Here is a 23,898-nt window from a genome sequence, read left to right as displayed (position 1 = left end):
GTTCACAAAGTGTAGTCCACATGCCACCAGTGATCCTCAAGTGTGAGTCAGGTGGTCTGCAAGTTGACAGTCATCAGGGCAAAGGGAATTTTAAATTGTTCAGATATTTTTATCTGTTATATACTTAGTGTTTATTTGTAACAACCAAGGCTGCTGCTAGAGGTTATCGGAGATACTTAACTGATACTCTTAGATATATTCGAAATTGCTCTTAAATTACCACCACAGAGTACACCATCTAACTTCTTGTGGATGGTAGCATCTTTGGCTTCAATTCTACACCTTTCTGCAAAACGCCTGAGTGCTTGTTCTGGTCACCCCTCTGTCCCATTCAATGCTTCTTCAGCTTTAGTTTATTGGTTAAACTTACTTTGATGTCATCTTGGAGAGCCCAGGTCTGATCAAGACAGTCCTTTAACTCCATATCGCTCGTGACGTGAGTATCAGTGCTGACAGACTGCCTCCTGTTAATTGATATTTGCGGTCAATGCTGGGTAAAATCTGGGACTTTGAAAAGCTAATTCAACAATCTTGGTATTTTTCACACAAAAGCCTTTTGTAAAATACATTTGGGAAATGTATCACAGAATTTTGCTAACAGGTGGTCTGTTGTTACATGGCTTCAGCAGAGAAAACCCTTTAAATGCCACTGCTCTAAGGTATGCTGGTGATAAATAAAAATTAATTGAATAAAAGATCCACATGGCTAGGAATTTCTGATGCTGCAGAATGAGCACAGGAACAAACAATTTCATTAACAACCTGTTTTGGCTTCTGATTAAGAAAGTAATTGAGAAATAAACCAGCAACCACACCTAGTCCTCAAGATCAGGGTTACAAACCACTGCAGATGGAGTTAATTGCCCCAATCAATTTTTTTAAAATTTTTGTACATATTTATGTTATTATTTTTGCTGTAATTTATTTTTGTCGCTATTTATGTGACATCAATTCTGTTGTGATTGTGTTGAGTGTATGCTCAATAGATGCTGTCGTATTCTGTGCTTGAGCATTGCCATGTCATTGATGGAAAGGACCATTCTAACAAATGGTGATATGCATGTACTTCCACGGAAATGAATAGGGCAAAAATAAAAATACATAAATGTTACAAATAACAGCTAGTGATTCAGTTGCGTCACAGCATCAGCAAAACACATCTGCTTTTTTAAAGCCAAACTTCCCTGCTACAAAAAGAAGCTGGCGAAAAAGATGATGGATTATAACTTTGGACACAGCAAAAGTCAAACCAGAAGACCAAGAGATCCTGGCACCAATACAAAAATGCTTTGGAAATTCATAGTGAAAAAAGGACTCGCTATAATTCTTAAACCGACAATCACTAGATGAAGCATGCACACTGGAAACTACTAACACTAATCTCAGATGTCACAGAGCATATGGCGCCTGGCTTTTTAAAGCACACAATGTGTCTTCCCACATTTGCATTCAAGCAACAGCCACTCAAAATGGCAGGGCCAATGTATAAACAAAATGGGTTGCAGTAAATCAAACACATACTGATAATAGTTATCAAGAAATGACTAGAGACAATCTGCTATATAATAAAACATTAAGGTATGTGTGTCCAGTCCCTCTGAGCAATTTGATTGGTCGGTTTGGCTTTGGTGTTATTGGTCAGCTGGGCTTTGGTGACACACGACAAGAGGACGTGCGAGTGAGTGACACATGAGAAGAAGTAAAGGTGTATGAAGCACGCTGACAGAGGTGCCTTCAAAGGCAGAAAGAATAAAACTGGACAGGAGGCAAGAAAGGAGAGAGTCTGAGAAGCAGACTTTACTGGAATGTGCTCAAAAGAGGGAGCACCAGTGAAGAGAAGTTCACATGCGTAAATACAGAGGAAAGACGCTGAAAGTACACTTAGGGCAAGAGATAGAAAATATGTTTTAAATATTCTATTACTCTATTACTCTAAATTATTCTATTAGTAGCCATCCACACAGGGAGCTTCTGACCTCTGCAAAACCTTCTAAAATTTTCAAATGACCTTGAAACAAAATTAAGTGCAAAATAAATTGTCTAAGTAATAATAATTGTTCATGAAAATTTTTAAACAGACACCCCTCATCGGAATGCCCTGGTTTAAGCAATATTGTTTTTTATCTAAATCTTGCAAGAGGCAATGGCATATTTTATTAAAAAGTGTTGCAAAGAAAAGAGCATCCACTGCGCTGCATTTATACAATTCATTCATTAGATCACTACTCAAAAAGGATTCATTAAATAATCAGAAAACTATAACGTGATTGGTTACACCCAGTTGCTAAAGGGACAAGATAAACGTTGATACTTTAAATGACCACAATTAACTCCATCCGCATGTTGATTTGGAAGTCCTGTTAGTTTAGGATGTATTTGACTTTTTAAATGTATTGTTATTATTTTTATTTTAAGAGATGTGAGATTTTGCACATTCATCATGTTTTTCTCATGGTTTTGTCAAACAATGGTCTCATTTATAATTCAGCTGGGTACATCAACAGGAAACGTAGTACTAAGCCTTACAATAGAAAATGATTATACCTTAAGATATAACATTTTCTCTTAAGTGTTATATAAACACAACAAAAAATGCATTTATCATAGTGAATAATAAAATAACAGCTTCAGCCTTAAAGCATAAGCTCAGAAGGATGTGAGACTCAGTGCAACTCAGGTTCAAATTCAACTCTTGCACAATGCACAAGAGCATTTTGTTAAAAGCAGATATTTGTAAGGCTGTAGCCTTAGAATTTGATGGGCTATACAATTAAATAAATAAATAAATAACATCCCCTTATGTAAAACTTAATTTATAAAATTAAATTTATTTGATTAAAATGACACACGATTAATGAGATATGTCAGTTACATAAGCTAGCTAAAAGGTCAGCAGTCACAACTGAGCTTTATGCAGCTTGTGGGTGTGTTAACTCCATTAACCTTTTCATTCTCAAGCAGGCAAGCATGTTATTAATAAAGACTTGCAAAACCACACAGAAATCACCGACCAACAGCCTTGTTGACCCTGGTGTAGCTGGCCCTCCCATGCTGCCTGTCGTTATTCAGCTGTTATAAGGCTTTTTTATTTAAGATCCTGGGAATTATTTAAGAGGCTGCAGGCTCCATTTTTATGGAGTGGCACTGTTTCTTTAGCGGCTGGCTCCTCTGTCTTTTTTGTTTTAACCCTTTTTCTATCTCTTATGGAATTCGTTATAAATTTTGCTTATTTGAATTTTGATTAGGCTTGTTAATTTTGGATTTTTTCTTTAATTTTGGCATTTGTTAATTATGTTTGATTGTGAAATTTGCTTTTAAATCTCTGTTTTCTGTTTTGGAATTTTGTTATCAATTTATATGTAAAGAATAGGGTTGATTTTCAATGTATATATCATTTTTCAACATTGCTATTTTTTAATTTAGAATTTTTGTACTTTGAATTTAGGAATTTATGGTTTTTGCACTTTTTTATTAAAAACATTTAATTCTTTGTTTTTTTATCAGGATTTTTCATTTTTGATTGTTTCCATCTCCTTTAAGATTTCTTTTTTTTGGCGACAAATCATGACAGGAAGTACAAAAGCAGAGTTATTGACCAGCAAACTAAATGAGCAACTCTAGAACAGAGTCTTAGAAGTATCCACAGACCTGGACAAAGTTTTATACTGCCATGCTGATGACATCACATGACACAGCTTCCAGGAAATGGCCCTCAAGCAACCTGTCATTGCATCATAGCAAATGGCGCTAAAAATGGAAGTGCCCATTGGAAACAAAGTGACAGAGCAGTGAAATTCAAAACCTAATGGTAAATATATGTAATGAGCCTCAAATATAAATGTAATAAAACAATCTTTGTATATAATACTGCACTGTGGCTGTCCGTTTGTCTGTCCATGATTTTAAATCACCTGTAGTTCACAAACCGTTTGGCCTATTGACCTGAAATTTGGTACACATATAATAATAATAATAATTTTATTTGTATAGCGCCTTTCCCATGCTCAAGGTGCTTATACTACGTGACGTCTACTATCTGCTTTTGGGGTGATGATTGACCTCCAATGTTATTCCTCTTTTTATTTTTATTTTATAGAATCAACTCTTGGCAGCAGCCAGCAGGGCGGCCATGCGGAGCATGCGTATGAGCGCCATTCTCATTCCCTACCACCTTCGCCGTCACTTCCCCAACCTCTTCATATCTTAAATCATTCTTGAGGCAGATTGAAGACTTAAATGCCAGCTTAAGTGAAAAATTAAAGAAAACGTACTAAGTAATTGCAACAAAAACACTGACTTAATCAGTTTTAACATGAAAAGATGCTGACGGATTAAGAGAAGCAGTGGGTTGCTAGGGTGGAGAAAAGTAGAGCTGCTCAGGAAGCAGCAAGCGCATCATCCTCTGAGCAAACAAATGGTAAACGTACAGAGAAAGAATGATGAAAAGTAGGAATGCTCAAGTCAAGTGTATTCACTACATGTCATCGTGCTGTGTGCCGTTACTGGTTTAAGTATATTTGACTTCCCTGTGTTCTGAAATAAAAGAAAAACCTGCTTTCCCAAAAAAATTAGCAAATCCCTGAAAAAATGTACAAGAAAAACACAGTCATCAATCACACCAAACGTGATAAGAAATAAGGTTTAGAAACTCACAAAAATTTGTTCAGGAATATCCAGAACTTTTCAGCCTTGTGATGTCATGTGCTACAACTTCTCAGAGACAAAGTGATGACCAAAAACAAAAGAAACAGCATAAAATGTCAGCACCCCTTACAGAAAACAGAAAACTAAAAGGTGGTGTGGTAAACATAAGAAAAATGATAAAAAACACCACATGTCTAGAAAGACAGCAAAACCACAAAATAGAACAAAAGTAGAGTTCCATAACCAGTCAGTCAGTCAGTCATTTTCCAACTCGCTATATCCTAACACAGGGTCATGGGGGTCTGCTGGAGCCAATCCCAGCCAGCACAGGGCACAAGGCAGGAACAAATACCAGGCAGGGCACCAGCCCACCGCAGGACACACACACACACATGCACACACACACACACACCCATAACACCAAGTACACACTAGGGACAATTTAGGATTGCCAACGCACCTAACCTGCATGTCTTTGGACTGTGGGAGGAAACCCACACAGACACGGGGAGAGCATGCAAACTCCACGCAGGGAGGACCCGGGAAGCAAACCCAGGTCTTCTTACTGCGAGGCTGCAGCGCTACCACTGTGCCACCATGCTGCCCTTCCATAATCATAAAATCATAATAGACATAGGAAATTTCGATTAGCTTTTTGGTTTTGCAAATTAGTTCTTCTGATCATTGTGCCAGAAGTGAAGAGGTGTGAGAGAGAGAGAGTTAGCCAATTAGAAATGGGAATGATTAGGGGGTCAAAATGATGATTAGGGAGTTGGAATGACCAGATTATTTTCAAAAGATACCCAGGGATCATTGATGACCACAGTCAGGGCCTTGGTTTTATGTCTCATTATCAATGTCCTCAAGTTCTTGGTTTTCTGTTGAAACAAATGTTCCCTTCACCTGGATTTTCCAAATGTTTACCCAGTTCACTAAATCTGAATCAGTGCCATTATTGCAAAAGTGAAACATTTAACAGCCTTCAGAGACTTCACTGATGACCCCAGTCCAAGTGAGGTATTTTTCTCTTCTCTCTGCTCTGTTATTTCTATACAAGTACAGTTCTACAGCTCAGCCAGATTTCCATTTACTGGTCCCACGTAGCCCAGTTTTAGAGCTGCAGGGAGTTGAAGCCTGTCCCAGGCAAATTTGGCACAAGTCAGGAGTCAAACACATATGTTCAGCTGCCACAGCACCTAAGCTGGGTAGAGTAGCCAAAAATTGTACTCAAGTAACGTTACTTCAAAATAATATTACTCAATTAGAAGTAAAAAGTAGTCATCCAAAAAATTTACTCAAGTAAGAGTAAAAAAATATTTGGTGAAAAGACTACTCAAGTGCTCAGAAACTGTTTGAACATAATAAATGATTTATTTTTTATAGATGTTGTGATAAGGCAGACAAAAGTATAAAATAATGTGCAATTTCTGCTATTTCCAAATAATAAAATAAACAAATGAGTAAAAATAAATACCATCTTTACAAAATAAAACACAAATAACACAAAGTTCCAAATCTTAGTTTTTCACAACAAAGCTTTTGAAGCCAATACCTACAGTAGGTAACATGCATGTTTGAACAGAGCAAACTACTTACAGTGACAAGATATCCTGTACACTGACAGTATAATACTGCATATTCACTTGCCCTCCAAATAGCACAGCTGATTGAAGATAACATTAGAACAAGGCAGGTTGTGCACGTACAAGAAGTCTCACTTTACCTTGACTGTCTGTGTATGTTTGGTTAAAATGTGTTTGTTCTTCACTCAGTGAAGTGATGGTTAAGCTTCAGCAGGAGTTGGCTCTCATTTTTCATGTATTCTTTCTTTCCCTGTCCGCTGTCTTTAAGGAGTTTGTGCCGCTATGATGCCGCAGTTTGTGTGTGGTCATGTGACTGCATGGCTACATCTGACTTGTGAAATGGAGCCATTTGATCATCGTTGCTACATCTGATTGTTGAAACAGAGTCTTGTGATTATTGTTGATACGTCTGATTAGTGAAACAGTCATGCAGTAGATCCACTGGCGGCTTTTCTCTGGCAAAAATATAGCGTATCTAATGGAAAAAAAAGTAATGATACGAGTGTTGCCCAATGTAGCGGAGTAAGAGTAGTGTTTCTTCTTCACAAATGTACTCAAATAAAAGTAAAAAGTATGGTGCAGTAAAACTACTCTTAGAAGTACAATTTTTTTAAAAAGTTACCCAAGTAAATGTAATGGAGTAAATGTAACTCGTTACTACCCACCTCTGCGCAGGACAAATTCACACAAACATTCAGTTTCACTCTAATAGGCCGACATTAAAGTCTCCACACTCCCTAACAAGCACATGCATGCAAGGTGGGAGGAAAAATTCACACAGACACCGAGGGACAGCAACTGGATGTGAGCTTTGAGCTCCATCTCCTGAAGCCATAATGCAGCAGTGCCAACTATCATGCAACCATATCCCTCAGGCTTACAGGACATTGTCGTAAGTAGTTTTTAATGCCAGTATGTTTGATTTAGTGTGGAAACACATGTCACCTGCTTTGCTTTTCTCATTTGCCTAAGATGGTGCCTTAGAAAAATATGTAACATCTGTTTGTCATGATCTTCCCTTTCCAAGCCCTGTTTTACTACTTACTATATTAAAGTCTTTAACTATAGTTTCAGTTATTTTATATAAGGTAGAAATCAAGCCAATTGGAATTCATTTTATGGGATTCATTTTATCTCTCTCATTTAATTACATTACTGGGACTTTAAAAAGGTTTATGAATGGCTTAGGCCCATTCAGGAATATTTCAAGTACTAATGGTAAATTCACATTAGCCCCAGGCTTGTGTTCATTCTTCATATTTAACTTTCTCTTTTAAAATTTTTAATGCTGACTTTACTTCTGTCTTACGAGTGCATGTCAGAGGATCACGTTCCAAGTTCTTTCCATGTATGTAATACTACCTCAGGCCGAGAGGGGGCGCTGCTACTAACTGTCAAGTCTTTTTCTCCCTCTGCAGTACAGAGAAGCCACTCAGTAACAGAAACTTATTCCACCCCGCCGGTCCCTGGGTGATAAAAACACCACCACCTGCAATGAGATGTCACTTTCACCCGAAAGACCTGAAAGGCTTACTAATGCTAGCCACATTATTCTGGTGGCCATTGATTTTTGTTTACATTTTTGCCATCAAGCATTATGTTTAATTTGAAATTATAGCTAAATGGGGATAGGTGGGTTGACACCCCAAAATTTATTTTGTTTGGAGCCTGTAATATGATCATAGCATTCAATATATTTTGCCTTTTGTAAAAATTTGGGTGACATATTATTCCGTTTCTGTGCTTTTTTAATAAAAAAAAATGGTTTTACCCATCATTTGCAATGTGGAGGGAACCCTTGTGGAGTTTGTATGATGTCTGCATTGTTTTTCTCCCACATCACCAAGGATGTGTAGGTTTGGTCAACTAACCATTTTAAATCGTGAGACTGGGTGTGCATGTCAGTGGACCCTATAATGGCCTAGAACCTCATCAAGGTCTGTCCCCTGCCTTATATTTACAACAACAACAATGATTTATTTTGGTATATCCCATAATCACACTAAGAACGCCTTCATGGGGTTCAAAAGGCCCTGTTAATTTACATCCTTCTAGCCTTGACTCTCTAAGACACGAAAAAAAACCCTGGAAACCTCACAGGAAGAAGAGGAAGAAATCATGGGAAAGGACAATTCAAAGAGAGACGTCATTCCTGGTAGTTAAGACGTGCAATGGCTGTCAAAAATGAGGTCAATGCAACACACAAAACAAACTATAAGTAGTTCTGTTCACATAGCTAGATGGCCAATCTATCATTGCCACCCAGAAACACAATATAATAATACAATATAATCTGTTCTTGCACAACGGCCCTCACTAAGTGCAGGCAATGACTCACAAGGAAAAATGCAATACAAAAATTATACCAATCACTAAATACAGAACTAGCACACACAAATATCTGTCCATTAATTAATTGTGGAACTATGGCCAGTTGACAAAGGAGGAGACAGAATTGTAAGAGAGAGAGAGTCAAAGACAAAGTCAGACATAGTCAAAGTCATGGAGCCGCCTAACCTCTCCTGGGCATTCTATGGCAGAGTTAGTGTTGGGCCATCCAATCAGATAAAAGAATTCTTTAGTTCTGGCAAGATAGGCTCTGGCCCCTATAACATTCAATTGAATTAATTGGGTTTAGGAATGTTATGTTGTGCAGTTTCCATTTTTACAGAATTGTACTTTATCGTGGAAGATTTCAAACATTTTTTGCTTTAATAAGCTTCATCTCAGAGGCAAGCATTACTCTTTTCCTATTGGATTCTGTTTGATTTTTAGATAATAGCTTTAAAACTTTCATGCTAGTTCATACCAGACCTCTGAATCCTGCAGCTTTACCATTCAGAGCTTGAACCGTTTAGATGATGAAGAATCTAAAATTTTAAGAGTGAATTCTGATTATATTAGATTTGATGAACTTGCACATTAAAGCTGTGTAGTTTGAATTTGTTAGACTTTTTTCAATATTTCATGATCATGGGTGATCTTGATAGACTTCAGATGTCTGATTTACTATCAGGGTAACTTCCAGCAATCCATGATCCAGGAAACACACCCCACCCCACCCCACTTCAATCCTCACGATATTCTATAATTATGAAGCGAAGCTTACAGTATAAGCACAAAGCTACACAAGTGAGATATCAAGGTGATTAGATATAAAGGTTTGTGTTTAATCCATCGATATGATTACATGTGTGTGCTCGATTAATGAAGAATCAGTCAGTCAGTCAGTCATTATCCAACCTGCTATATCCTAATACAGGGCCATGGGGGTCTGCTGGAGCCAATCCCAGCCTACGCAGGACGCAAGGCAATCCCCGGGCAGGGCGCCAGCCCACCGCAGTTAATGAAGAATTTCAGAGACAATTTAAATTTCTGATAAAAGTTCAGAAAAAAAACAAATTGATAAGCCAAACATGTGGTTATAGATGTCCTATTATGGAGAATTCAGAGATATTACTGTAGCCGCTTTTGCGTAAGGTGAAGTCAGGCACGGGTAAAGAATCTCTCAGTCCAAAAGTTCGTTTTAAAAATATTTAGTGAAAGTTAAAGGCAAATAATCCATACAAGAATAAAAAGAAAAATAGTTACACACAAAGAATAAAGGCAAAAAAAGGGAAAAATGTATCTTCTATAAACTTAGTTTTTCTTATGAAACTTTGGTTACTTCTGTACTTAAAGTTTATTTATTTCTTCTTCTTCTGTATGCTTTAAACATACAGTTCAAAACTTAGATCTTTTAATTTACGAGTTACTTTACACTCAAAAGACCCTTAGGCCGTTGGCACTTAGATATGCGCCAGGCTCAATACCGTGCATAAGCACGAACGCGAGCATAAAAAGAATTCTTTCAAGGACACGGTTAAAAAACCGTCTGCCTCTGTACCTTACACAAGGTAAGGCTAAACACTTACTATAGAACATTGTTTACTCAAAAACTGTTAAGAAATGACAGGAAAATACCAACTCAATTCTATTCACGGGGGTTTTAGGAACCTCCCATATTTTATGCATTATCATCTAGTAAATATTCATACATTTTATAGAACTAGGAAAATGGCTCTTACAATTACTCTGCATATCAATGGCAAAAAAACATAAAGACACCTAAAAGAAGTAATACCTGCCAGGTGGGCCATGACTTGAGGCAGACACAATTTATGCACATGTAGGGGATTTTTGCATACATTCAGCAGCATAAATAAAATAAGATCTGAGTGGCTGTGTAAGGTGTAGATGGGTGAATAAATGCAGGATGAGTCCCAAATGTTTTGGGGTGCCAGCAGGGTCATTCTTTATAATTCTTGAACAGAAATGTAACAAGATTGGTGCTGGCAGGCATAAAACATAAATAACCGCAATAAAGCTCTTATTTTAGCTCTTAGAGAGTGGTTAGTCATGGGGAGTTCCATCCTTTATCAGGATTGGGTCCAAATGAGATGCTGACAACATGAGCGAGCTGGCGAGCTTTGTTGGGCTGAATGGCCTGTTCTCGTCTTGAATGTTCTAATGTTAAACAAAAAAATAGGTGAGCTAAACCCATCACCATACTAGCACAGAAAATAACAAATTTATGTTGGTAATTATAAAAGAATACTCCCATGAATAATGAATAATGAGGCGTCAGACTTTTAGAACCCTTTCAGGTGAAAGGAATGGGGTTAATTTTCCTCAAGGGATGTCTTCTTGTGGCTGGAGAGGAAGTCTCAAGATGAGACTGCGTGAGACAGCGCCCTCCTCTTGTCAGAATGGGGTATTACATACCTGTGATGACCCAGGAAGATGTTCCTCTGATGTGCATGTGTGACAAAGGCTTTCTAATTCAATTCAATTGAAGTCAATAGGCAAGCAGTGTCAAAGTGGTTGTAGATAGCATTGTAAACTAATAAAAAGCCCGAGCATGTTCATAAATTGTTTTTTAAAGGACACAGATAATAAAGTACTTGATTGTAAGAATGGCTTTGAAGGCTGGGTTTGTCTGGTGTTATTCTTTAGAGCTGTTGTGTATATGAGCAGCGTAAATGTATTTGTATGCAGGCCCAGACCTGTATTCTGTTAGGGGGGATCTGCTCACCCTTTACTTAGGCAAGTAACTGTGAAATGAAACTAATCTGAAAAATAACCATTCCATCGTCTTGAGTCTTTGGTTAATAAATACCCGATAACTGTCACCCCAGCATACTTTGTGGTTTACAGCACCAAGACTCATCTTGTTAGATTGCTGCAGTTTTAATATGCGGAGAATGAACATATTAGATCTAAACTTAACTCTATAAATCAGGGGCCTGCTGATTTATCTCTTTGATGCCTGATTCTGCCAGATCTCAGGAGCCTGCAAATTTGCAATTTGGAGTTTGAAGGATTCAGAATTTTGAGGCCATTACATTTTAGGTGTTAATTCTATTAGATGTTCATGCTGCAGACTTTACTTGCTGTATTTGGTGACCTGCAGTGTTACAGGATTAAATCTGATCATGTCTTATTGCAGCTTGCTGTGTCTTTAAGTTGTGGAATGTAATTCTGGAGAAACTCAAAGGCCTGCAGCTTTAGCAAGTACAGGCTGAATGTGGCCAACTTGCGGCTTGGAATCTCATGCTTATCATGAAGTAGGAATCAGTCATACCTTTGAGATATTCAGGTTTCTGCCACTTTGCCTAATCTTGTTAGCTCTTAGAAGCCTGCAGCTTTAACTTTTTAAAGTTAAATATCTGTGTTTCCAGACTTAACTCTTTGATGTTTGGTCATGAAGTCTGAGATGATAACACTAAAATCTGGTTGTGTCAGATCCCACAAGCCTGCAGCTTTAATGTTTTAATGGCCGAGCATGACAGACCATGTGGAGTTTGAAATGCTCTGATCTGAGGGAATTACTGGTTCTTAGCAGTGCGCCCAGTTGTGTTGCTTCTTATAAGCTCTCGTCTTTCTGCTGTTGAATGTTTTGGTAGATCTCTGATGCTTGCAGCTTGTAACGTGTAGAGTATGAACATGGCAGACCTCATTGGCCCGCAGCTTCAAGTACTTGAAGTTTGACTCTGTTAAAAATCAGATGCCTGCAACTTTAGCACTGAGTGGTCTGATCCTGTCAGATTCTACAAATCTGTAGCTCTACCATGTACAATTGTATTCGTTTCCCTCATTTATCTTTAATGCTTAGGTGCCTGATGCTGTCAGACATTTATCACGTATTGTCTGACACAGTTAGATGCCTGATCACACCTCAGGTTGTCAACAAGGCTGGGCAGATTTCTGGCCCAGTGTGCGTAATTAGAGTTTAATTCTCTCAGTCCTGTACTTCTGTATGCTGCAGTTAAACTTGCAGGTCTCATTTTGTAGGATACGCTTTTCACTTATGAGAAAAGAAGCGGCTGTGGGCTTATGATGAGTGATAACACCCCTGCTGCTGCAGAGTGGTAAATGCTTTGAGTTGAGTGCCTTTTTTAATTCCTCCTTTTTTTTCTTTTTTGAAGCTGAGCGCACTGCACCGCTGAAGTGTGGATGAGTTATTTGACATCTCTCCCGTCGAGGCAAGGCAACTCAGAGATGTGATTGGCTAGGAGCAGGAGTGTGGAGGAGAGAGGGGGTGTCGGGGTCTGTCCTTGTGTGCAAGTGCATGCGTATGTGTGTGTTTTCGTGTGTTTAAGCAATGCGGTTGCAAAGAGAGGCAAGTGAACACAACGCAGGGAGCCCGGCGTCCACAGAGCGCTGCTAGTGAGGGAGACAGAGCAAGAGGCAGAGGGACGACTTCACTCCCTCGTTACTTTTCCCGGGAAATCTGTTTTCTACTGCAGACGAAGAGCACACTAAGCTGTTCTTTCTCGCTGAAGCCTCTTCCTTCGCCAGGTAAGACTCTGATCCCCTTCTAGCCTCGCTGCAGCTGCCGCACAAAGGGTACAGACTTGGATCCTGGAGCCCTCAGTGATGTGATATCCCTTATGAGTTAACCGCTGGTTACTGTGGAAACCAGTAAAGCTGAGACAGCTGTCATTAGCAACTGCATTGCAGAGGTCCCTACAATCTGCTCCCTCAGTTTTCTGGGGCCACTAGCTGACATGGTCCACCTTGGTATCATTTGCTTGCAATGTAAGGGGAGATGGCAGAAGCTTTGGATTGTTTGGGGTAGGCGGTGTAGGGTCGTGGGCTCATGCAAAAACAAAACCCAGTGACTCTGAGTTTCTCTTGGAACTGCAGACAAGAAGAGAAGTCGGGGCAGTCGCCCAAAGCATCATAAAGCAATCTTCTGCAGTGAGTTTAAGCTTAAAATACTGAAAGCGAGAATGTAATAGAAACTGGACGACAGTAAAGACAGTGAGAGGTGGAGGAGGAGGAGGAAAAGAAGAAGAAGAAGCAGAAGGAGGAGGAACCAGTCTACTTACATATATAAGGCAGGGCACTGGTCACAAAAACCTCAGCAGGGATCTCAGTCAGTAATCTCCCTCATCTCTCAATTTACCCAGTGTCATCTGGAGTCAGGATCAGCTCAACATTGCATTCTTCTTTGCTATATAAAGCGGCTTGTGGTGTTGCCTGCGGTGAGCAACAATGCATAAATTAGTAACTGATTGATCAGTCATACACATTCATTTATAAATTTCATTGTGTCATTCTAAGTTAGCCTGAGAGTCACCTAAATGTGTTGAAGCTGCAGAACGACACAGGACGCCACTGGGAGTTTATTTTGAATATTATGTTTCCAAATTTAAGGCACTATATATTTTTCATGTATTTAAAGGCCTGAACTCATTAGGCACAGTTTTGTCATCCTTTGGTTCACTGCCTTCTGTTACTGAGACTGAATAATAGGTGCAGGTGAAATAATTCTGCATATATTCTGTATATAATGTATATATACATTATTCTTTGAGCATACTGCATGTTTTTCTGATGGTGTATTAACATTATGTTTTGTGATGCAGTAGTTAGTGCTGCTTCCTCACAGCTCTAGAGTCCTGGGTTTGAACCCGGGCCCACTCAATGTCTATGTTCAGGTTGCATGTTTTCCCTGTGTAATTTTTACCCCCTTACTTTAGTTTTCCTCCTGTATTCCACAGTTGCAGGTTTAAGATTCATTGGCAGCTCCAGACTGGCCCATCATGAGTGAATGTGGCCTGTGATGGACTGGCATCCAGTCCAAGGTTGGTTCATGGCTTCCGCATAACTCTCCAGTCTTCATGTCCCTGAAATGGATGAAGCATGTATGCTAATGTATGGATGTGTAGATGGCTTATAAGTAGACGTGTGCGTTATAAGAATTAAAGACACTTTTCAGTTTACATTTGGAACATAGGGTAAACTTCCAGGTGAGCTTTTCTTATTAGTAATATTTGTTTAATCCAAAAAATGCAAAACTTCTAGAAGAAAGGGAAATCTAAAGATTTACAAAATATGATCAGCAAAAGTTAAACTTCAAAAATAAACTTTAGACACATTGACTATAGCCATCTTTGGACTGATATTTAGAAATGCAACAGTACTCTAAATGTATCCATTATATCTGGTACTCCTCGATAGTTAGGACATCGTTTAAAAGAGAAAATAACAAGAACTGCATTAACATGTTTTATATGTAATATGTAAAAGAGTTTTATGAGAACAATAGATATGTTTCAAGAAATCTTTATATATGCATTTTTCCCCTCCATTTCCCAACACAGAGACACCTCTTTTGAACTATGTAAGGAAAAAAGGAAAACGTGTGATAGAGAACCCAGCTGCAAAATGTGCTAATAAAGGAGTTTGATGAATTAAATGTCACACCATTGCAGTTTTTAAATTAATTACTTGTGACAACGGTATAGAGGCCAGGACTTATCATTTCCCAACACACATTGCATTAAGAAACTATTCGACTCGGATTATCTGTACCATTTGATCTAACACCGTGGACGAGATATAAATATTTATATCTGAAAATAACAGATCAGGGTTTCATTCTAAAGAAGCTTCAGTTTCTACTGGCATGTAATATGCATCTGAATTTCTTTTTACAATAGGTCTTAAACATAATGGCTTTTTTCAGACATGTAAACAGTGGTGAAAATGTTTGCAAATGCAATGATGTTAGGCCATATAAAAAATTCTGAGCGCATCTGAAAAGCCTTGAGGCCAGCATGTGGTGCACCCTTCTGGTAACCTCAACCGTCATTGCAGATACACTACAGCAATGGTGCTTGCCTCTACTAGTGGCATTGCTTACAGATACAATTTGTAGGAGGAACATAAGAAATCTGATTATGAAAGATCTCTCCAGGTGATTTCTGGCAGTGCGGACTACCTCTAGAACACACACGCCTTCCCCTCCTTCAACTTTCACTTGTGCCATTTAGCTAAGGATGGGTGCCAATATGTGTTAAAAAATGCTTTAGTTGCCTCACATTTTTATGCAATGCTTTTGTTCAACCCACTGAATTAAAGCTAAACGTCTGCACTTCAGCTACATCTGAGTTGTTTCATTTAAAATTCATTGTGGTAATGTACAGAACCAAAATTAGAAAAAAGTTGTCTCTGTCCAAATATTTATGGACCTAACTGTAAGGTAACTCACAGCCATCCCTTAGCTTCAGTCAGTTTAGCTTCGGATTCTCTATAAATCTTACTGGGTTGCTCTCCATGGTCATTTGTTTTCAATTTTGTTTTCGCCCTGCTCTTTACTCTTAGTTGTTGCCTGTTTCATTGTTCAAACTTTGTTTACTCACAATGATTACGACACTTACTATTTTTTCTAGTTTTGAATTGCCCGTAATTTTCCAGCAGCTATCCACAAACAAGTCTCAGCAGGACTCCATTAAGCTGCCTTAACGTGAGAGAGTTCCACCTTCATAACAGACACAGAGCACATGGGGTTGCCATGAATTTAACTCCCCAATCCTGATGTTGCGCGTACCCCTCCTCTCGGCCTGCAGCCTCTGTCTCGGATTAGTGTGAATATATCGCTTTTGCAAGCGAACTATGATTTTTAGCTCAATGACAGAAGTCCCAAAATCAACCAGAATGTTCAAGCATATTGTAGAAAAAAACCCGATCTAAATCCATTAAGTAGTTCTCTCGTGAAATGCTTACACACAGACAGACAGACAGAGAGACATTGGATTTTATACATACAGAGATATGCAGTCAGCAATTCCACTACATTCCAATAGATGGTGCTATATACATCCTTACACTGTTGAATTCATGCAGTGAGGCAGTAACTTCAGATTAAAGTCTACTAAATCGGTAGCAACTGCTAGAAAGGCTTCTCCACAATAGTCCCAATTTATGGTTTACACGTTCCACTTCTGTGCTCTGTCTCTCTTTTATTTATTTATTTACTTATTTTTTACATATTGGACTCATATTTCTCTTTGATATGACCTTTACAAAAACATTCAACTGCTATTTGCTTTAAAAGCTGTCAGACATCAAGTGCAAAATTCTGTATTTAAAAGATAATACGTAAGTGCAGAGTTAACTTCACAAAGGATACATGCCTAAATTATTTAAGAAGAACCCACTGTTTAATTAATGGATTACCTGCAACTGATGAGAAGAGCATCATTGATGTGGATTACAGCGCAACACATAAACGGTCTGCTTTTGCAAATCCTTTCTAGGTGATTTTAACAGTTTTGAGAAGTATTAAAAAAAAAAACACTTCATGGACCAAAATGAAATTCAGCTCTTGTGATTAAAGAGGGGTTTGAATCAACACTTTCAGGTAGACATGCTAACACAAAATTTGAGCAACAGATAACTATGGCAGAGGAGAATTTCAGATAAAAATGAAGACAAGAATTTACCAAACAGATATATCCAGATGCCATGACTCTCCTGGTCACTTGTGTTCTTTTTGTTCACTGTGCACCACAATCATCTGGAGGCACTGACCATGAACTCCTAAATGAAATTCTGCTTTTAATTGTAAAAAAAATTATTGTATGCTGCACACATGAAATTAAACTTAAACTTGAGTCGTTTTTTCTTATTCCAACTTAGATGCATCAAAGTATAGCAAGTTCAGGTTATTAGGTAAAATTTTGGGTGCATTTTTGAGAGATTTTATAACATCTTTGTTATTGCTAGCTGTGTAGAAAGACCATTTGCTACAGCAAAATTGAACTCTAACCCACCATAAAATTCCATCAAATGAGTGAGCACACAAGCACAATAGCCTCCACCAGCCTTGTGGTAGTGACCACTATAGTGTCACTACTGCAGTATACTGTGCATGTTACAATATATACAATTGTTAATATTTATTACTATAATCCATTTTTGTATTGACAAATAAAATATCCAGAAACTATGATTAATGATATTATTATTTGTTGTGTAAATTTGAGAAGTGCATCTATTAAATGAGACTCAAATTAAAAGAACCTGCTGTTATGTGGAGACATCCTCATGTTCAAAAGCCTGATAGTCACTTGAGCTCCTGCAGTTCTTCTGTGGCTCACCTGTTCGTGTGAGGTGAGAGGTGTGGAACCTGAGTCCAAGTCCTGGGAGCCTGGTGGAGGTACACTCGGCAGAGAGACGTGTCAAAGTGAAGAGCAGCTACATCTGCAGCAACGTTTCTTCTGTTTTGTGCCATTCTTGCCTATCAGAATGCATTAAATGGAGCAGATTGAAGTAAATATGAGGAGACATTATGATTCATTTTTTTCATTTATCTGTTTATGGTGGGCAGCATTCCAGGGGTTTCACTTGAGAACTTCTGTTTTTGTTGTCGGGTGTCACAATTTTGAAGCTGTTGTGAGATCATTATGTACTACTTTTTTATTGTCATGATCCCTGCAGTGACATTTCTTAATATGCTCTCTAAATTTTGCTTCTGTTCTCCTTCCCAGCGACCAGAATGGACATGCTGCATATGCCACACGACATCCAGATCACAGAAGTGACATGCGACTCATTTAAAATCTCGTGGCAGATGTCAATGGAGGATACTAGCAGGGTCACTCACTATTTTATTGATTTAAGCAGAAAGGAGGTGAAAGACCCCAACCGCTTCAAACACAGGGTCAGTACATTTTTATTAAATAAGAACAATATAAATCAATCAATATTTGTTTTTTATCAATAACCAGAAAAGAACATAAGAATGCAAAACAAAGCGAGACAAGATGGATTAGAAGATGATTGGAAACAAAGATCGATAACAAAGAGTGAATGGCTACAAATATGGCACCAAATTGAAATGAATGAAAATTAGAACTTATGCACAGCAGCCTGTACCCTGTAGTTTCCCGTGATTTTGTTAAAGATTAGTAAATCCAAGAAGAGCAGATAACACATGCAGAAGATTGGACTGTAGGTGAAATTTGAATGCCATGGCCAGTTCAGTTAAGTAGGAGTCTCAAAACTAAATAAATGCTCTCTCAAAGCAGCATAGAAAGAATCCGTGCTGGTAAGAAGGCTGGTAAATGGAGATTTCAATGGACTCACAGTAGAGCCGATACTCTGAGGAGGTGGAATTTATAGCTTGTGGCCTGTAGGGGCGTCTCAAGGCCTCCAAACCCTTGACACAACTTTATAGATATTAAAGAAAGTTTTATTTTACAAATTCCTCTTTCTTTCACAGCCCACAACTATAGCAGAAGCCTCTTTCCCTCCACTCCTCCCAGCTTAGCTTGACTCCTTTCTCTACTTTGAGTCCCCAAGTGGACGGAGGTGGCCCTTTTTATTCCACACCCAGGAGTAATTCCTAGTGACAAAGAGTAATCACTTCCTGGTCAGGCACCCACCCTGTTGGCACCCATAGAGCCTAGTACGGCTACCCAATGGCACTGCAACTCCCAGCAGGCTCCTGCCTCAGGCCCAGGAATGGGCATACTGACACAGAAATGTTGCCATCATCCCCTGTCCATCCTTCCTGCCAGGGTTTATCCTGGCTGTATCCTGCTGTCTGTCACAAGCTCTGTGGGTGTGGAGCAGAAGATTCTCTATTTACACTAGAAACCAGTGGGGGCAAAATTAATTAGTTTGATCGAGGGCAAGGTTCGGGCAGCAGCATTTTGAGACTTTTGTACTCAGTTAATATTTCATTTTGGGTCTCCATTAAAAGTAAACTGCACTTAACCAGCTGAGAGGTTGTGAGGGTGTAACAGGTGTACACTATCTGGAGTTTGGGGGTCCGCTCGTATGTAATGATTCATTTGTACAGATGGCTGATCAGAAGTCGGAATACTTTATGAGTCTTTATGGGGTCACAAATGTCTGGAGGCCTTTTCAACAATCTCACGCGACTGTGTGGCAAGACCTTGGTAGCCATTCAAACTGAGACTGTGAAGAATAATGTAATATAGCATTGCATCTCTGTCTTTGCACTAGGTTAAATGTACCTGAGCTTGCCATCTTCATTCACTTGATTAGCCTGTATTTTATGATTTTCGGGCTATAACACTTGTACTAATCTGTTAAAAGTAAACCCATGCAATATTATCAGGAAGTTGTAGCTGCCGGACAATGTTTCTCATTATTTCTTCTTTGAAGACCCGATCGTATTATTAATTCTTAGAAGAAACATCATAGAGTGAATGGTTCTTTTTCCACAACTCAAGCAAGTTATCCTTTTTTTTCCCATTCATCCACAAATATTTTGAAGATGTATTTGCAAAACCAGGAACACAGAGTTCCTAATTGGTCAATGTTAACTGAAATATAGAACCGACCTGTAGGACCTCTGATAAACTCAAGCTCCAAAAAATGATTAGGAGCCCACAAGCCACTTGGATTGTGTTAGAATGTATCTCAAACCTTGCAAGTAGGGAATTTATGATCTTTACTGATTTCTTCTAGATTTTGTGCAGGTTTGAAAAACCACTGAGAAGCTTACACGATGCGCTAACATTGTATAGTCTACATCTATCTCGAGAAATTGGGTGAAACTCGGTGAGATTTATTTCTGTGTCAGAAAGAGCGAAACTGCTTCTGAATATGATTCCACAGTGTTTGCTAAAGAAGGACTGCAGAACTAAATATACATTGAGAAGGAGTCAAGCTTGTTGATTTCAAGATTGGAAATGGAGCTACTTACGCGCATGTTTTAGACAGTTTACACTATTACTACTGTCAACAATGCTTTTATGGTTTTAAATTTGCAAAGTAAACCTGACAACAGTTTAGAACATGGGGTATTTAAAGTATATCATATATATTAATCACTGCTATGCAACAAGATCTCACCATAGGCTTTTACGTTACTTAGAAAAAAGTGACAGAAGCACTATAGGAAGCCCTTAAAGTCCCCATGCTAAATGAATGTTTTAAATTAGTAGTCATTTGTAGAAGTCTAGCAAACATATTTAACTTCTGTCATTAGGGTAGGACTTGGGTATCATCAAAATGAAAATGAACATAAGGCCATGCTGCCTAATCAGCTATCGTAGTGGTAACAAAGAGTGAACAGAACTGGACCAAGCAAGGAACTCTGTGGGATACCACAGGAGATAGGTGTTACATGTGAATCAGAAGAAACAGATGGCAGGCATTCATCCATGCAGATTATGGCATTTTCAGAGCTTACAAAAACACCAAATCATTGTCATTCTTATAGTTAAATTAGACTATTACTGTGTAATCTACTTCATAACTCTGGAAGAACTACAAAACGTTATTAAGATATATATTACAACATAGCAAGAAGCTGCAAAAAACTGGGCTAGTCACCAAAAAATAATGACTACACAAACATTATTGGAGAGAGCTCATGTTATTAGTTTTGAAAGGAGAGCTGAAGTTAAGGAGACGCAGAGTAGGAGAGGATCAACACAGCATCACAAACAAAGAAAGAGGACCACAAGAATGGATGCAGTCAAAGGAGGCCAATCTGTCCAACTGACTCAATTGGATTGTTTTGTGCTATCTTGCTTGTGTTGCTTTGTGTTGATTTTTTGATTTCTTAATAAATTTAGATTGATTGGCTGAATGATAGATAAGTTGCCCAAGTACCTCTGAGTCATTTCCAGGAAATGACTCTGCTTTGCCCATATAAACAGCTCGAAAGTTCCTGATTTCCAATTAAGAAGTAGTTCATGGTTTTCATCATGAATGCTGGCCTTCTCCTGTACTATTGTCTTAGAGTGGTAGGTTAATTATAGTTAAAAGAAAGGTGTTATTCACTTTTTGACCATGTGAAGAATTCTGGATACAAACTTGTCACAGCATAATGCTGGACTTGATTGAAGCCTCACAAATCCAATGTCCTTTATTTCAAAAGACAATCCTGTTTTGCACTGCAGTTTCTTCAAGCTGCTAAACAACTGATTTGATGAAGTGTTCCTATAAAAACATAAGAGAATAAGTGATTATTCTTTTTCATATAGAATAGTATATTTGCTCAGAGCGATGTCCAACAGCTACTTTGTCCTCCTTAAGGCAGCACTAGTGACTAAACTTGAACTCAGGGCTTAGAATTCATAAAACAGCCTCTTTAGCCAGTCACACTAAAGGAGAACTTCTTAGGGCCGACGGCAGGTCAGCCTTCTATGTGCGCGGGTGCCTGTTACACAGCACCAGGCTCTCACTGTCCACCTTGATCCTCTCGCCCCTCCTGATACAATATACATGCAGGCAGTCAGTGACTGATTTATTAAGTCAGCTCTCTAGTACTGTGCGGGGTGACCTTTTATCCCAGAATTAAGTGCACATTCTTTAAGGCATTGATAGAAACAAGTTCTGGAAACATTCCACAGGGACTTGATGGATTTACGCAGCTCTAGCAGATTTTCCAGCCATAAACTTCCAGCCCTCCTCATCTTAAGGGATTGTATTGGGTCGTGGTCTGGGGACCATACCGGCCCTTAAAGTAAACAAATCACAGTCATATTCATAGAACTAGCTTGAGATAATACAAGCCTTGTGGCATGGTGCTTTATCCTGCTACAAATTTTCATTCAACATGCGATGGACTCTGTAGCCTTGGCAGAATGTACATGATCAACAACAATGCTTAGGTACACTGTGGAATTCAAATGAAAATTGGCTGATATTAAGGGGCTTTATGTGCCCCCTCACTATTATACTACTAGCACCAGCTGGCACCATTGACATAAGGTAGGATGGAATCATGGATGCCTGCAGTTTACACAAATTCTGATGTGACTATCTACACACTGCAAAGAGTCAGGCCAGCTGACATTTTTCTAACTTTCATTCATCCAGTCTTGGTGATTATGTGCCTTTTGTAGCCTCATCTTCCAGTTTTTGGTTGACAGAAGTGGACCTCAAAACAGTTCTCTGCTGCTGCACTGATTCAAAGTGACTTAGACACTGAGTTGTATCCAGATGTCTAGCTGTGTTTATGAGGAGGCTATTGGCTTTAATGAGCAAGTATACCTAATTAAGAGGCCATAATGAAGTTATACATTGAGATTTACATAATAGTCTTTTTACAATATGCAAGCATCTTTGTGCAACAAAAAACTGGAGACAGTGGTGGTTTTAGCTTCATTCCTCAAGAAGTCAAATGGTCATTAATCAAATCCAAAACAGCAGAAATCAACAAAAGAGAAATTCTGTGCTTATTGTGTGCTCATTTGGCCATTCCCATATTTCTGTGCTGTACCTCACTCAATTTCCCATTCATTTGGTCTGTTTCTGTATTTTTCATGTTGCCCTAAGTAATTTTCCATAGTTCCCAGCATGGTTTCTCATTTACCTCCCTTGTTTCATGCTTAGCTGGCCACTCCAATATTTCCCCAATGGATTTTCCCAGTTAATTGTACTGTATTCCGATCTGCCATTTCTTCTGTTCTCTAGATAATTACAAATCATCTCAGCTGCTCTGTCTATTTTCCTGGTCATGTCCATAATGTTGGTCTCATGTTGTTCCGTCCTTTTCTCAGACACATCCTAATGTCCCAGCTACTTTCTTATTGCTCTGGCTGTTTTGTTATTTTTCATGCTGTTCCATTTGGTTTTCTGTTTCTCATGACCTTTTCACCTTGCTCTGGATGTTCACATCATTCTTTTATTTAGAGTATCTGATATCTTCTGGCTTATGAGGGGAGGAGAGGGGACTTGTGATCTATTTTGCTGTCACCTCAGCTTTATGGTTACCTGTTGTTGGCTGTGACTTCTTTTTTAATTTAGGTGAAGATGGGCTGTTGTTTAACAAAACTGGATTAATTTAAATTGAATTTAATTCAATTCAATTAAGGACACTCAGGCCGTCCAGCTCGCACTTGTGGACATCATTAAAACAAGGCTAAATGAGACAAAGAGCTGTTGTTCTTTGTAGGATTTGCTCATTTCCACAGATTTTCCTTTTTAATTTCAAAATGCTCTCTTCAAGCTCCATTAAGCTTTTGTGGCAGTCCATTGATTTTCAGTCTATTCTTCCCAGGGTGAGTGATGTAGCCTCTCGTCGATCAATTCTGTATCTCTCTCCAGCACTGCAGCATTCTGCAAGAGAACCAAAACCTGATGAGATCTCAGCTGTGTAATCGACGTGAAAGACCGCCATGTGGATCAACGAGGATCCCAGCAAAACCCTTTACTCAGCACATTATACTGAATTACAAATGGCACACTTCATTTGAAATTATAATGCTTCAGAGATTTAATAGCAACTTAAATGTCAGATTTGGGAGCCACAAGCAAAAAGTGTCATTTAATAAGGTCAGGATTAAAGACTTTACCGTTGGTCAAAGAAATACTTTTATTAAATCAGCTATGCTGCAAATATGAAACCGAC

At 38.7% G+C, this 23,898-nt stretch overlaps 1 protein-coding gene across 1 annotated transcript in view; it reads left to right on the top strand.

The window, feature by feature from the left end:
* Positions 1 to 12,747: 12,747 nt before the first annotated feature.
* The window catches only part of LOC120538943 (phytanoyl-CoA hydroxylase-interacting protein), a 28,741-nt gene continuing 17,590 nt past the window's right edge, over positions 12,748 to 23,898 (top strand). Inside the window, exons 1-2 of the mRNA XM_039768571.1 lie at positions 12,748 to 13,067; positions 18,050 to 18,222. Coding sequence (XP_039624505.1) covers positions 18,058 to 18,222 — 165 coding nt within the window. The 5' untranslated portion in view covers positions 12,748 to 13,067; positions 18,050 to 18,057. The remainder of the gene's footprint in view (positions 13,068 to 18,049; positions 18,223 to 23,898) is intronic.

This window comes from Polypterus senegalus, chromosome 11, assembly GCF_016835505.1.
Source record: "Polypterus senegalus isolate Bchr_013 chromosome 11, ASM1683550v1, whole genome shotgun sequence".
Taxonomy (NCBI): Eukaryota; Metazoa; Chordata; class Cladistia; order Polypteriformes; family Polypteridae; genus Polypterus; species Polypterus senegalus.
Note: the sequence above shows the minus strand (reverse complement) of the source record. Positions and strands in the feature narration are given on the sequence as shown.